Source organism: Pelodiscus sinensis, chromosome 5, assembly GCF_052426305.1.
Source record: "Pelodiscus sinensis isolate ZL-2025 chromosome 5, ASM5242630v1, whole genome shotgun sequence".
Classification (NCBI taxonomy): Eukaryota; Metazoa; Chordata; order Testudines; family Trionychidae; genus Pelodiscus; species Pelodiscus sinensis.
Window position 1 is genome coordinate 11,415,027 of NC_143056.1, and position 13,799 is coordinate 11,428,825.

The 13,799-nt window shown below is 39.1% G+C and overlaps 1 protein-coding gene across 11 annotated transcripts in view; it reads left to right on the top strand.

Moving 5' to 3' along the window:
• Positions 1-13,799, top strand: part of ARID4A (AT-rich interaction domain 4A) — a 76,078-nt gene that overhangs the window by 57,007 nt on the left and 5,272 nt on the right. For 5 of the 11 annotated variants that reach the window (XM_089778314.1, XM_089778313.1, XM_089778312.1 and 2 more), the window contains 9 exons: positions 2,700-2,950; positions 5,645-5,842; positions 6,991-7,068; positions 7,249-7,333; positions 7,527-7,659; positions 7,942-8,004; positions 8,903-10,033; positions 10,242-10,346; positions 13,290-13,376. In XM_089778314.1, coding sequence (XP_089634440.1) covers positions 2,700-2,950; positions 5,645-5,842; positions 6,991-7,068; positions 7,249-7,333; positions 7,527-7,659; positions 7,942-8,004; positions 8,903-10,033; positions 10,242-10,346; positions 13,290-13,376 — 2,131 coding nt within the window. Of the gene's footprint in view, positions 1-2,699; positions 2,951-5,644; positions 5,843-6,990; positions 7,069-7,248; positions 7,334-7,526; positions 7,660-7,941; positions 8,005-8,902; positions 10,034-10,241; positions 10,347-12,995; positions 13,174-13,289; positions 13,377-13,799 lie in introns of all 11 variants that reach the window. The other 6 variants (XM_089778315.1, XM_089778317.1, XM_025190829.3 and 3 more) reach the window with 4 other exon arrangements.

The following is a 13,799-nucleotide window of genomic DNA, read 5'->3' on the forward strand; positions in this document are numbered from 1 at the left end:
TTCCACGTGGGAAATTATATTTTAAATTTGAGAAAATGGGAATTAATAGGAGAATTGAAGGGTGGATAAGGAACTGGCTAAAGGGAAGACAGCAGTGGGTCATACTGAAAGGTGAACTGTCAGGCTGGAGGGAAGTAACTAATGGAGTTCCTCGGGGATTGGTTTTGGGAGTAATCTTACTTAACATTTACATTACTGACCATAGCACAAAAAAGTGGGAGTGTGCTAATAAAATTAGCAGATGTTGCAAAGTTGGGAGGTGTTGCCAATGCAAATTAGGACCAGTATATCCTGCAGAATGGTCTGGATGATTGTCAAAACTGACGAGTAATAGAAATGGGCTGAAATTTAATAGTGCAAATGCAAGATCATGTACTTAGAGACTAACATCAAGAATATTTGCTACAAACAGACTACGTATCAGTTGGAAATGACGGGGGAAGAAAGATCTGGGTGTATTGGCTAGGGATATTCAAGATTAACCGGTTAACCAGTAAGCATCACTGTAACCAACACCAGAGCATCCCCTGCTGCCCCTCCTTTCCCCCTGCCAGAGGTTACACGTTGGATCCCTGGGAGCAGGGCTGGCAGCTCTTGCTGACTGTACTCCTGAGGAAGCAGCTTCGCTGCAGTAGCAAACCACACCCTGCTGGCCCCTCTCCCAGATAGGTGGCTTCACTGCCATGGAGAAGCTGCCTCCCTGAGAGCGGGCCAGCAGAGGCTGGTGGCCCCGGTCACAGGAAGGCTTTGCTTTGGGCTCTTCCGTATAAAGTTTAAATAAACTTCATACTGCAGAGCCAGTAACCGCTAAGATTTTCAGCAGTTGCACTGGTACCTTTTTAACTAGCTTTTTACATCCCAAGTACTGGCTGATCAGAGGCCAGTGAATAGGCCACCAATGTGATGTGGCTGTGAAAAAATCTAATGCAGTTAGAGGGTGCATCAGGCGAGGTATTTCCAGTAGAGATGGGAAATGTTAGTACCATGATACAAGGCACAGATGAGACCACATCTGGAATATTATGTGCAGTCCTGGTCTCCCATCTTTAAGGAAGATTGAATTAATCTGGAACAGGTGCAGACAGGGGACTTCAGCTTTGTTTCCTACTGAAGATTTTGGTGATTAGATCCTGTCCAGCTATTAAATGATAGAAAAGGGTCTTATTAAATTTAAAAAAAATGCGAGAGTATGCTTACTGGAAATACTACTTAAAATGCTGTAAATGTAATGAATTAATAGTTTTAAAAGAGGTGGTTTCTACAATAATGTAAACATACAGGCTATGTCTACGCTGCCCCCTCTTGTGCAAGAAAATATGCAAATGAGGCAAAGTGTGGAATATTGCTGTGCCTCATTTGCATAATTATTTAAGCTCTGTTTTTGTGCAAGAAGGGGTTTTTGCACAGAAAGGAACCATGTAGACAACTCCTTTTTGCGCAAAAGCCTCTTGTGTAAAAACAGAGCTACAGTGTTTAGCTCAAACAAGCACTGAACATTAAGAAAGATAATAATACGTGATCGGTCTGTGTTTCTTTAGCTTGATCACCTTACAATATGCTGCAAAAACTGTTTGTATTTGACAGGAGTTTTGGGGGAAGGTTTTGGGTCAGGAGAGAAGAGGAGAGGGAAAAGGGTTGCTTTTTAAGTTGCTTTGACTTGTTAGATGGCAAAGTTAACCTGTTAACGCAGCCAACCAGCTGCATTAAATAATTAATATGTAGATAATGTCACCTGTATGTGACAGTGGCAACCACCAAGTATTACATAATGTTTCTACAAGCTTAATTATTAGAGTACCTAATGGGTTTGTTTGTTAAGTTTGAATAATAAATAAATTCTAATATTGCAAACGCAACAGAAGGGTGTATATTCTGAGTACAAAAATTAGAGTACTTGGGCTGCTTAATATTAAAAGCCCATAAGAGGGAAGGGCCCCTTCCCCAACTCAACAGCTATTCCTAGTGCTTTTCTTTCAACATATGGAAAATCTAGGGGTCTTGCAGCTTTTGGATGCTACTGGACTCATTTTAACAATATATGTTTTCACTTCAGAGCATCTGTCCCTTTTAAATCATAAGACTGTTAAATAGTTGTGCTTACCACAACTGCCATAGTCTGCTAGGGAGGGTGTTATTTCATGTGTTTAGGGACTACAGGCTAGGGATGGAAGTGACTAATCAAATTGTCGACTACCTGATCAGCATAGGCTTATTGGGTAGTCCAGTGAGTACTCAACTAGTTGCTTCCCCTCCGTCCCCCACACCCGCCTCTGTATCAGAGGCGGCATGGTTGGGGAAGCAGGAGCTGGTGCTGGGAAGATCCAGCTTAAAAGCAGCAGGAGTGCCCTCCTCTTATCGACTAATCGAATAGTCGATGGAAATTCCATCAACTGACTCTTAACATCTGTACTACGGGCCTTGTACAGTTAAACAATTTCCTTTAAAATGCACCCAAAAGGTAATTAAAAGCTAGAACTCTGATACTGGAATCCTATAATTGTGAACAGAGTGGTGATTCTGTTGATAGCAAACAGTTTAAAATTTATAAATACATGATAACTCTCAAATGCAAAACTTCACATTGGCCTCCAGTCTTTCTTCTGTACAGGAAAAATAAGTATACACACAGTATGCACTGCATAACCTCCCCTTCTCTGAACATGAAAAAACTTGTTTAACAGAATGTGTTTCTATGTTAGGGGCGGAGGAGACTTGCTCGTGATGCAATAACTATTAAAAAAGAAACTGAAGAAGATAAAATGCAGGACAAATTAAAAGATAGCAACAAAGAAAATAAAGATGTAGAGGAAACACTTGAGAATGCAGAGAAGAAAGAAAATGAGACTCCACTGGGGAGAAAGAACACATCAAAGCAAAAAGAGAAGAAAATGAAAAAACAAGAGGAATCTGATAAAGAATCTGATGAAGAGGAAGAGAGGAGGCAAGAGAGGTACATATTAACTTACATCTACTCTTTAAGAGAATGCCTGTGTGGTGGCACAGCGACACTCCATATTGCTTAGTTTAAGGAAGATTTAGGACTCCATTTCCAGAGATCAGACGTGTGACTCAAGCCCATGATTTTCACCCCAATCATAATTTGCCCCTCCTTGTGCATATCAAAAACAGCAGAGGCCTGCTGTGTACCTCAGAGGTTTTTCCCCTGAGAGATGGCTGTATTTCTACTCTCCTCTTCCTCCAAGGATCTGGTCAGGCAAGGCAGTATTTGGGGGCCATACAGGTGTTTCTCTTGAGGATGCTTCCTAGGAGATGTACTGAATCAGCGCTTCCATGGATGCGGTAGCTCCTTTCTCATTGCAGACCCACTTCTGGGTTGCTTTAGCCTGCAGTTGCATGCAATAGTCACTGCTTTACCACTTCTCTGGATGGACTTCCTAACACTGTGAGCTTGGATTATATTGGTATCTGTGCACCATAGTGCACATAAGTGCCAGATAAAATCGGTTGGCAGGTGTTGTACAAACATGTAGTCTTGTCTATTTATATTGTATCTTTTGGAGTAAGAAGTGGATGTAACATAAAAGCAAGGTGGCTAATAATTATTGGAAAATGTCCAGCTTGTTTGTTTCTTTTTTTATTTAAATGTATTTGAGGGCAGGAGGGGTTGAATTAATAAGAGCTAAGGAGAAAGAAAGGGACTTGAGGATTAAAAATGAAGGGGGAAATGGATTGAAGAGGCAGAAGAAGATTGAAGAGAAGAAGAGAGCAGAACGCAACATGAAGGATGAGAGAGTGGTAGGTTACAGACCAATATGGAAGAATGTGGGAATGTTGGACTAAAGAGCCATCTAATAGACAGAAAATAACATCCATAGTACAAACTGAGGCAGAATTGGTTTAAATTGCTGCAGTCCAGGGGTTGTGAAAACAGGCTAGGCCGCTCTCTTCGCACCCTATTAGTCTTGGCTACCTCCGTTCAGGGATTGGTTCTGCACCTTATGACATCATTTCTCCTCTTTTTCTAGACAGTGTGCCTGGGGAAGAGGGATGCACTTGAGGCACAAGTTGAGTGTGAATTAAGCCTAATGTTTTTTTTTTTTATTTGTTTGTTTCAAGCAACTGGAGAATGTGTTGACTGCATCATCTCCTTACCTTTTCCATATGAGGAGAGATTAATAAGACTTGGACTTTTCAGCTTGGAAAAGAGATAACTAAGGGTGGATATGATAGAGGTCTATAAATCATGATTGAAGTAGACAATAAATAGGGAAGTGTTATTTACTCCTTCTCATAACACAAGTACTAGGAGTCACCCAATGAAATACATAGTCAACAGGTTAAAAAAAAAAGGAAGAATTTCTCTGTGGAACTCTGGTAAAAGAGTTGTGAAGGCCAAGACTATATAACAGTGTTCAAAAAAGAATTAGATAAGTTAATGGAAAATAGGTCCATTAGTGGCTATTAACCAGGATGGGCAGTGATGGTGTCAGTAGCGTCTGTTTGCCAGAAACTGGGAGTGGATCACTTGTTGATTGCCTATTTGGTTCCTTCCCTCTGAAGCACCTGGCATTGGCTGCTGCTGGAAGGCAGGATACTGGGCTAGATGGACCTTTAGGTTTGACCCAGTATGGCCATTCTTATGTTCTCATTTTGATGCGCTTCTGGAAAAAACATTGATTTCAAAGAAGGCTACACCTTCAGTCAAAAGAAAGATCATGTAAAATGACACAACAAACAAATTCATTCACACATAAGTAAAATTAGAGTGTATCATAGGTTGCATGGGTATATTACATATATCTATTGTCTCTTAGTCATCTTTCTTTTAAGCACTAGATGTCTTGGCCATCATCTTTCCTTTTAATGTAAACTGTTATTGCTGCAAGATAGTTCATCTCTGATTGTAACATATCACTTAGCTTTTATTAAAAGCAAGCTGTGCTTTTTCCATTTTGTCTACTTGTAGTTCTAGGTTTGCTTCTATTCAAATAATTTGTTTAAAAAGTAATGTAAATATGTAGATCAGATGAGGCATTGGCTTTTGCAAAAACACCTTGGCTTTATTATGGATCTTTTCTTAAGTTAAATGGTAGAAATAATTTTAAATAGAGGCTGTTAAGAATTGTTGTCACTTTTAAAGGCATTTATTGTAACCTTGTGTTTACTGCTATTTGCTTCTGTGGAACTGATTAGAGAACCACAAAAGGACAATTACCCTGACAATGCAAACATTTCATAAAACTTCAGAGCAAATTGCAGAAGGTTGAAAACTTTAAAATAGCACATCAGAAGCAAATATTAAGAATTGAAGTTAGTGTCTCCTTCCTCAGTACCTTCTGTTTCACTTGAGCCTCACTGTCAACTAAATATGTTTAAAACGATAAACATTAAAGCTTTGAGATAGTTATGCACATATAAATCATGTTAAGATATGATTTATGAATAAATCCGATGTTTAACACTTCTAACTTATGCAAAAGAGAGTGGAGGTGTCTGATTTGAAGAAACTATGTCCAAGCTCATTTTTTATACATTGTGCTTCATGAAGCAAGGGACTCCCTACTGCAATTTTTTCTCTTCTCTTTCCTCTGACTAGACAGGGAATATTTAACTATGCTCTGGAAATTTTTGGGCTGACTGTAATTAAATAATCAATGGGTATTATAAATATATCTTTCTATAGGGAGGAAATTGATAACAAAGGAGAATCAGAAGGGGAGGAGGATGAGGAGGACACAGAGCCCTGTCTAACGGGAACCAAAGTGAAAGTAAAATATGGACGTGGAAAAACTCAGAAAATTTATGAAGCCAGTATTAAAAGCACAGAAATTGATGATGGAGAGGTTTTATATTTAGTACATTACTATGGCTGGAATGTAAGGTAAGGAGAAATTAGCATTTAACTTCATTTTAATTGACTAAAATTTACTGTATTCAAGAGAATTTTTTCTATAAGAGAAAAATGTCATGAAAAGGGGAAGAGTCTCTTGGCCTTATAGTGAATTAGCACTGCACAATAGGATCAGATCCTACTAAAACTTTTTCATGTGAGTACTTTCACTCACGGAAGAGTAATCCCATTGAAGCCAATGGAATTATGCATGTGTGTAAGTGTTTGCAGGATTTTGGTCCATCTCTTCATAAAATTCAGAGTAATACTTTAAACTTAAACTCGAGTTTTTGCAAGAATAAATCCTGTGCCTGGTAATAATTGTCAGCAGGATCAGACCTTTGGTGAAAATAGTGAGCTACGATAATTACTTTTAAATTACTGCTACCTTTTAAGTCCATGGTGTCGTGCTTCCTGATGACACCCTTACTATAAGAAACTATATGACATTTAATAGTAGGGCAGCTTATGCGTTATTAGTTTAATAAATGCTGAAATTTCAGCAACAAAATATGTGCTGACCGTTGAACACTGGCTATAATTAAAGAAGATACCTACTTTAAGAAATTCATGGTGGGCACGGCAGTGGGGTAGAAGCTAAATTGTATGGAAGTGCAGAAAAATCCACTGAACACTTGCATTGTATTCCAAATGAGTGCTGTATAATGGCATTTCTTTATTCTTATAAATAGTGTGACAGTGCTAATGCCACAAGAGTTAGAGATATTTTAAAATGTTTTCCCAGTACATTAAAGTTTGAGATTTGCCACCTTCTTGAATTCCTGAGAAATCTAAGCAGACTTCCTTGAATGACATGATGATATCACGTAGGTTTGAAAGAAACCTTTTCCTCAAGCTGCTATTCATGGCCCCCTTCTGTATTAATAATAAAGAATAATGATGCAGGAGAGTTTCAAAGGCACAAATGGCAGATAAGCACCTAACTCCATTTATTACTTTGACAGTCTCCCTTAATGCTTAGCGTCTTTTGCCAGATGATTTGAAAGCTCTTTAAAAACCACAGGTAAGTATGATAATTTTATAAGTGTTATAGGTGGGGAAACTAAGGCATGGAGAGATTAAAACTGAATTTCCTAAGGTCACATGAAGTTGATGGAAGAGTCTGTAATTGACCCCAGGTCACCTGACTTCCAGTGCTTTGCTGGCAGGAGACCAGGAAGGTCTGCACCTTCAGATATCCTCAGGATCTTAGGAAGGTAATTGCAATAAAACATAGCACTAAATAAGTTTTAAAACATCAGATATGTTTCTAAAAGGGGGATGGGGCTCTATTTTGAATTTTTATTAAGGTCCTTGCAATTCAGATGTGAATCATCAAATTACAATAAATCAGTTTTTAACTGCAGTAGTAACAGTGTGCTGTGTTTTGCCTTTAGATATGATGAATGGGTGAAAGCTGATCGGATTATCTGGCCTTTGGACAAAGGAGGACCAAAGAGAAAACAAAAGAAAAAAGCAAAAGTAATATTTATAGATCAGTAAACTTTTTCTAATAGTTTGTAAGAGCTTAATAGTTCTCTCTGCTCCTAAGAATAAGAGATTATTTAGCTGCTTACTCTCTAGCCCCTGTCCTTAATGTGTAGGCCAAAAAGGGTAATGTTTTGAATATATGCCATGATGTATATTCTAAGAATGCCCAATTTTGTGTCTTCAGAATAAAGAAGACCAGGAAAAAGATGAAAAGAAGGATGAGGAGAAACAGAAATCAAAACGTGGCCGCCCACCTCTGAAATCTACTCTTCTGTCAAATATGTCTTGCAGTTTATCCAAAACACCTAATAGTGAAGGTAAAGCAAGAGCCAGAAGTATACAGAGCAATTTGTCAGATTGCTCATCATTACCAAATGGAACAGAAGGTATACCTGATACAGTCTATGTGACACTTAGCTGCTCGTCCACAGGAGAAAAGTAAATACTAATAATGTAACCCCACACATTAGTATGAAACCTTTAATAAACATATGGCAGTGCTGTAAGTCAACAGTTTTGAAGTTCTGTGCAGTTTACTATCTATACAATACATTTTATATTCTATAAACTAAAGAGTTTTGATTTTGAATTTTTTTTAGGAACACCTCGCAGGCAGACGAGACGTAGCTCAGGAATGTTTGATTCTGATAGAGGCTCAAATGGTGAGTGATAGCTGTCCTACGTTTTGATTTTTCATACATTTTGAAAAAGTGATTTAAAAAACCCATTTTTTTCCCTCTCTCCTGTGAATGTTAATGCTGTTAAAACAACTAAATAGACACTAGTGGAGAAGAAAAAATACATCTCTTTTTAGTTAGGGAAAGGGCAGTTACCCCTTGTACTTACATCAGTGTGCTTCACTCCTAAACCAGAAATAAAATTGTTCCCAAAACTATGGTCACTCAGTCTTTAGCCTCACAGTTCATGCATCAAGCAGGGAGGGTAATTAAGTACAAATAGTAGCAGAGTTGTTTGATACAAACCCTTGTCTAGATGGAACTGAATTGAAGCCACTAACTCATTTAATATAAGTCTCTGCATAACTCTTAGGCACCATAGTATTACTTGCTAAATATACGGCTTCTGATTGAAATCAATGAGTTAGCAGTGAAATGGCTGTAGCCTCATTACCAGTCTTCTGAGACATCCATTCATTTTTGAGGAGAGGTGATTGGGAAGTAGATCTTTAGATAAAGATTCAAACTATAAGGAAACCTGTAAAATTATCCTGTCCTGAACTGCAATTTATATGTGGTTTTTTTATTTCTACCTCCACCTCCCCCCCCCCAATGAACATAAAAAAGGAGAGTTTTTATACCAGTGCTATCATACTTCCATAGAGAGCCAAAGTAATGCTCCAAAAAACTATAGCAAAAATAGGTTGAAATAATGCAACACACTTGCATCTGTTGAAAAACTAGAACTCTTGATTATGTTTTCATAAAGTGATTTTTGATACTATCCTGTGTGGGTTACTGAATAGTATCTGCATAGCTAATACTGAAAATCGTGTTTTAACAATGACCTAATATGTTGCTTTTTTAATCTTATTTTTGGCAGATTCTGATTCATCTGACAGTGAAACTGATGAGACTTCTGAAAAGAATATGAATGAAGAATTTTCTGCAGACATTTCGGATATGGAAAAGAATGAAAAAGGAATTGATGAGAAATCTGTGGAAGAAAACCCAAAGATCCCACATGCATTGATGAAAGAAAATGACAGGACTCAAGGGCAGCCTCTAGAAACTTTGAAACTGGAAGTTGAAGAAAGTGAACAAATAGTTCAGATTTTTGGAAACAAAGCTGAACAAGTAGAAGAAATTAAAAAAGAGACTGAAAAATCACCTAAAGGGAAGGGAAGAAGGAGCAAGACAAGAGACCCCTCTTTAGAGAATGTAAAAATTTTACCAGAAAGCCACGAAGAGGGAACAAATGAAACCCTCATAGAATCTGAAAGATCAGAAATTTCTTCCTTAGATAGTAAAGAGTTTTCCACTACTACTGAAAACGAAACAGACCCTTGTACAAAAGATAAGAAGTTTTTAAAAAGGAAAACATTGGAACAGACATCGCCTGAGAAAAAGGTACGACGAGAGTGTGAGATGGAAGTGCCAAATATTGTATCTGATGAGAGGACCGGTGAATGTATTGGGATGGAGGAATGTAAAGATTTTAATGAAGAGTCGCATAGAACTGAAAATGAAGAAATGCCATCTTTAGTAGCAGAGTCAAATCAACATGTTCAAGAGCTGACGAATGAAAACTTTGCATGCACATCTGAAGAAAATGAGCATATGCCATTAAAAGATGACGATGACACTATGCCTCAGATTGGACCTGAAACTCTCCTTTGCCATGAAGTGGACTTGGATGACTTTGATGAAAAGGAAAAGAGCAGTAGTGAGGATGCAGTAACAGAAAAGCCAGATCCTAACACTTTGACCTCAAATCTGTCTGCCTTACCCCCTACAGTCCAGCCTAATTTTTCTGTGGCCTCACCCCTTGCTCTTAGTCAGGATGAATCTCGCAGTATAAAAAGTGAAAGTGATGTAACTATTGAAGTGGACAGTGTGGCAGAAGAATCTCAAGAAGGTCTCTGTGAAAGCGAGTCTGCTAACGGATTTGAAGCCAGTACCACTTCAAGCAATTGTAGTATAGTAGTACAAGACCGAGATATTGGAGAGAAGGGTAAGTTGTTTGCCAGGTGAAAAGCCATTCCCTATTTTAACAGTTCCTGAAACCATTGTATATTTTGTATTGCTTTTCTAAGAACTGTTGACTCAAAAGTAGCATTTGCCTTCATCTAATACTAGTTTTCAGTTGAATCAATTTGTTTTTAAAAGGGTATACTGAAGGCAGAAATATTTAAGAGGGCACAATTTTTCTTTTCTTTTAGGTCAAAAAAGGCCAAGTGATGGCAATAGTGCGACACTGGCAAAGAAACAAAAGCGTACTCCAAAGCGATCAAGTGCTGTAGCCAAAACTGAAAAGAATGGAACAGGTATATTTGGAAGTAAATGTTTGTGTTGTATGATAGCCAGTGTATAGTAATCCATGCTTTTGATATTTACAGTCAGTGTATATGTGTAGGGGTTGCCTTTATTGTTGACTGGAACACTGACTATATATTTAGAAGGATATACCAGTTATTCAGTAACCATAATATTTTGCAGTCTCATTATTGTTATCTTCATAATTGTCACAGCAACTATCTTTATAAGCAGGGCTTGCCAAGTGGCGGTGAGCCCCACTCGCCAGCCGCGTGTTTCTGTGAGCTGCGCATGTGCAGATCGCGCTGCGCAGGCGCCGATCACGCAGCGCCAGCTGTGCCAGCTTGTAATCTACTTGCCACGGGTGAGTAGATTACATGATTTGTCAAGCCCTTTTTTATAAGACAGCTTAATGAGAGAATATAACAAATATCTGGACTTTTAATACTCCAGTCATCTGAAGAAGTGGGATTTGCCCATGAAAACCCATGATACCATCTACATGTTTTGTTAGTCTTTAAGGTGCTACTAGACTATTTGTTGTTCTGAGGCTAAAAAGATACATTAATTCTAACATAGAAGAAAAATACATAGAGTGAAATGAGGGAAGCACAACACCTTTAGAGACAGGACTTTTATGAATGGTTGACATTGTGATCAGATATAGGACCTTTTAAAATCAGCTGCAGAAAATCTGGATTTAATCTTATATTTCCCCCCATAAGTAATGATGACTTTAGATAGTTAAAGGAGTCACATCAAATAGGTCCATAGAGTCAGTGTCAACTATATCATTGCTGAGATTTATGTTAAATAAATATTTTGCGTTCCCACAGTAATTGCAACAAATATTGTTCATATACTGTTAAATTATGCCTGATATGTGCAGAGTGACAAGGTGAAGTTTTCTGTGGGAACTGTAACTTAAAATTTCCTGAGACTTGCACATTAGAGATGTGCACCTTTATTTTGGCGCTATTGTAAGAAGTCCTACATAGTTTATTTTTGTTTTCACAAAGTAAATCAAATTACTATGCACTGAAATATTTGTAGCTGAACAAATGTTATGGTTCTTTCAAAACATTTATAATTGAATATTGATTTAATACAGGTTTGAAACTTTAATGAGCAAAAGAAAAACACTGCTTTTAACCATCGTAATTTAAATGAAACAAGTACAGAACCAGTATCTCAACCTTGTCAAATCTTATTTGTAAATGTTTCCTTTTATTGTTTTAGTAGTTGACATTTAACACAATAGTGTTCTGTATTTGCTTTTATTGTCTCTGCTGCTACCTGATTGTATACTTCCAGTTCCAAATGAAGTGTGACACTAACTGGTCAGTTCATAACCATGATGTTTATAACTCTGAGGCTCTTCTCTATCAAGATGCACGTTCTTTATTTAAATGATCATACATTGTACACATCTATAAGTAATTAGTGCATTTGCACTCCGAAAAGTAACTCTAAAGGTCCTTGCCTACACTGAAATGTGTTCTGAGTCCTTCCTCATATCGATTCCAGTTATACGTATGCATGCAGCGTGCACAGTCTCGGGAAAGTTTTTCCCCTAGCAACACCCATCAGATCAGCTGAGGAGCCCCCTGAAGTGGTGCCTCCATGGTGTTCAATATATGACCTTGCTGACCCAGCACCTCCTCACTTCATCCTTTTTGCCAGAGGCGGTTGTCCAAACTGTGTTGGCTTGCTCTTGCAAGTACTTGCCTCTGAGCTATGTAGACAGTTGTTAATGGTGGTAGTTAGTGTTTTTGTAGTTTTTGGCTTATTTAGTAGTTTAGGAGTGGGAGTTCTGCCCCCTCCCCCCATTGGGTCTCAGGCCATCCCAAGGCTTCAAACTCTGCAAATCTTGCCACAAGCCCATGCCAACTAGCAACCCCCACAATTTTTGTCTCAAATGTCTGGGGGATGTACGCCAGTTTGAACCGTGCAAGATTTGCAAAGATTCCATCTCAGAACAAAGAAGGAGCGGGACTTTCATTTGAAGCAGCTCCTCATGGAGGCAGTGCTGAGACCACAGCCTGCCTTGGGATAGCAGGTACTGAGCTGTCAGTACAGAGCACTCTGGCCTCTGTTAGGTAATCTGGGTCAAGGAAGGACTCTGAGCATAGAGACCCTTAGTGCTGCTGCTCACTGCCACCGAAACCAGTAGAGTCCACCCAGCACCAGTTCCACACCCTGGCACCATGGAAGAAGCACCAGAAGCAGGGCAGTAGTCAGTCTCCAGGAGTGAGACCTGCTGCACTTTACACTGTATCTGAAGTTCATCCTGCAGAGGAGCATCTGGCAGGAAGTTTCAGGGGCTGGCATTGTCTGCTTTGGCCCCACAAAAAGAGCCATCATGCCTGTTCTGTTGGACATCCTGAGCCAGGTGATTGAGGAGGTGGAGCTGCCATCCACCCTGGACACTTTTTGAGACCATGAGGGACTTAATTACCATGATGGTGCCGTTTTCCCTGGTCTTCGGAAGACATATCTTGAGTGCCACAACAAGGAGTAAGTCAGGCTTCACATGTCTTTCCTTCCAAATATTGTTGTGTCCCAATTTCACTCCAAGCAGGGCATTTTCCTTCCTGTGTTTTACCCCAGTCCTCATGCAAGCAGCCATGAACAGAAGCTCCTCTCTTGATGTTCAACAGGTGTTTGCCTTTTACACTGAATACGCAAAACCATTCAGAAAGTCGAACCAGCTATTTGTGGTGGTAGCAGACTATATGAAAGGTCTCTGGGTCTTGCCTCAGAGAATCTCATCATGGATTACCACCTCCATCTGTACCTAGAGACAGAGTAGGTTGGAGCTCCAGTCCCACATCGCAGGTAGGGTTTGGGAGTCACCTAACTGGAATTGACATGATCAATCACTTGGAAAAGAAAAATGGTTACTCACCATCTCATTACAGTTCTTTGAGATGTGTTGCTTATATCCATTCCAGACCCACCCCCCTTCCCCTGTCAGAGTAGCCGACAAGAAGGAACTGATGAAGCAATGCAGCCAAGGGTCTCCACAGCTGACATGGCAGGTACTGCTAGGGGAAAAACTTTCTGACAACCATGCATATGATCCGCATACACGTCTAACTGGAATGCACATGAGCAGCACAACTAGAAACAGAATAGCTATGAGATGGTGAGGAACCATTTTGGTGAGTGGGTTAAATCAAACGTGGGTTGTTTTTTTTTAGCAACTAACACATGTATTTTGGAATAAATGTCGGAATAAATTCCCCTGCCTGCTTCTACCATACACTGGCACGCCTGAAGATTTAGCTAACAAAATTAGAAAATATTAAAGTTGGGTTTGTCAATAATCTGAAACCATTTGGAACCCATAAAGGGAGCATGGCCTTTTGAGTAAGGAAAAACAGTTTTATCTTCCACTTTTCTGACCATAATCACAGTTTATGTAACATAGATTACGGGTTTAGAAGAACATCAAAATACAG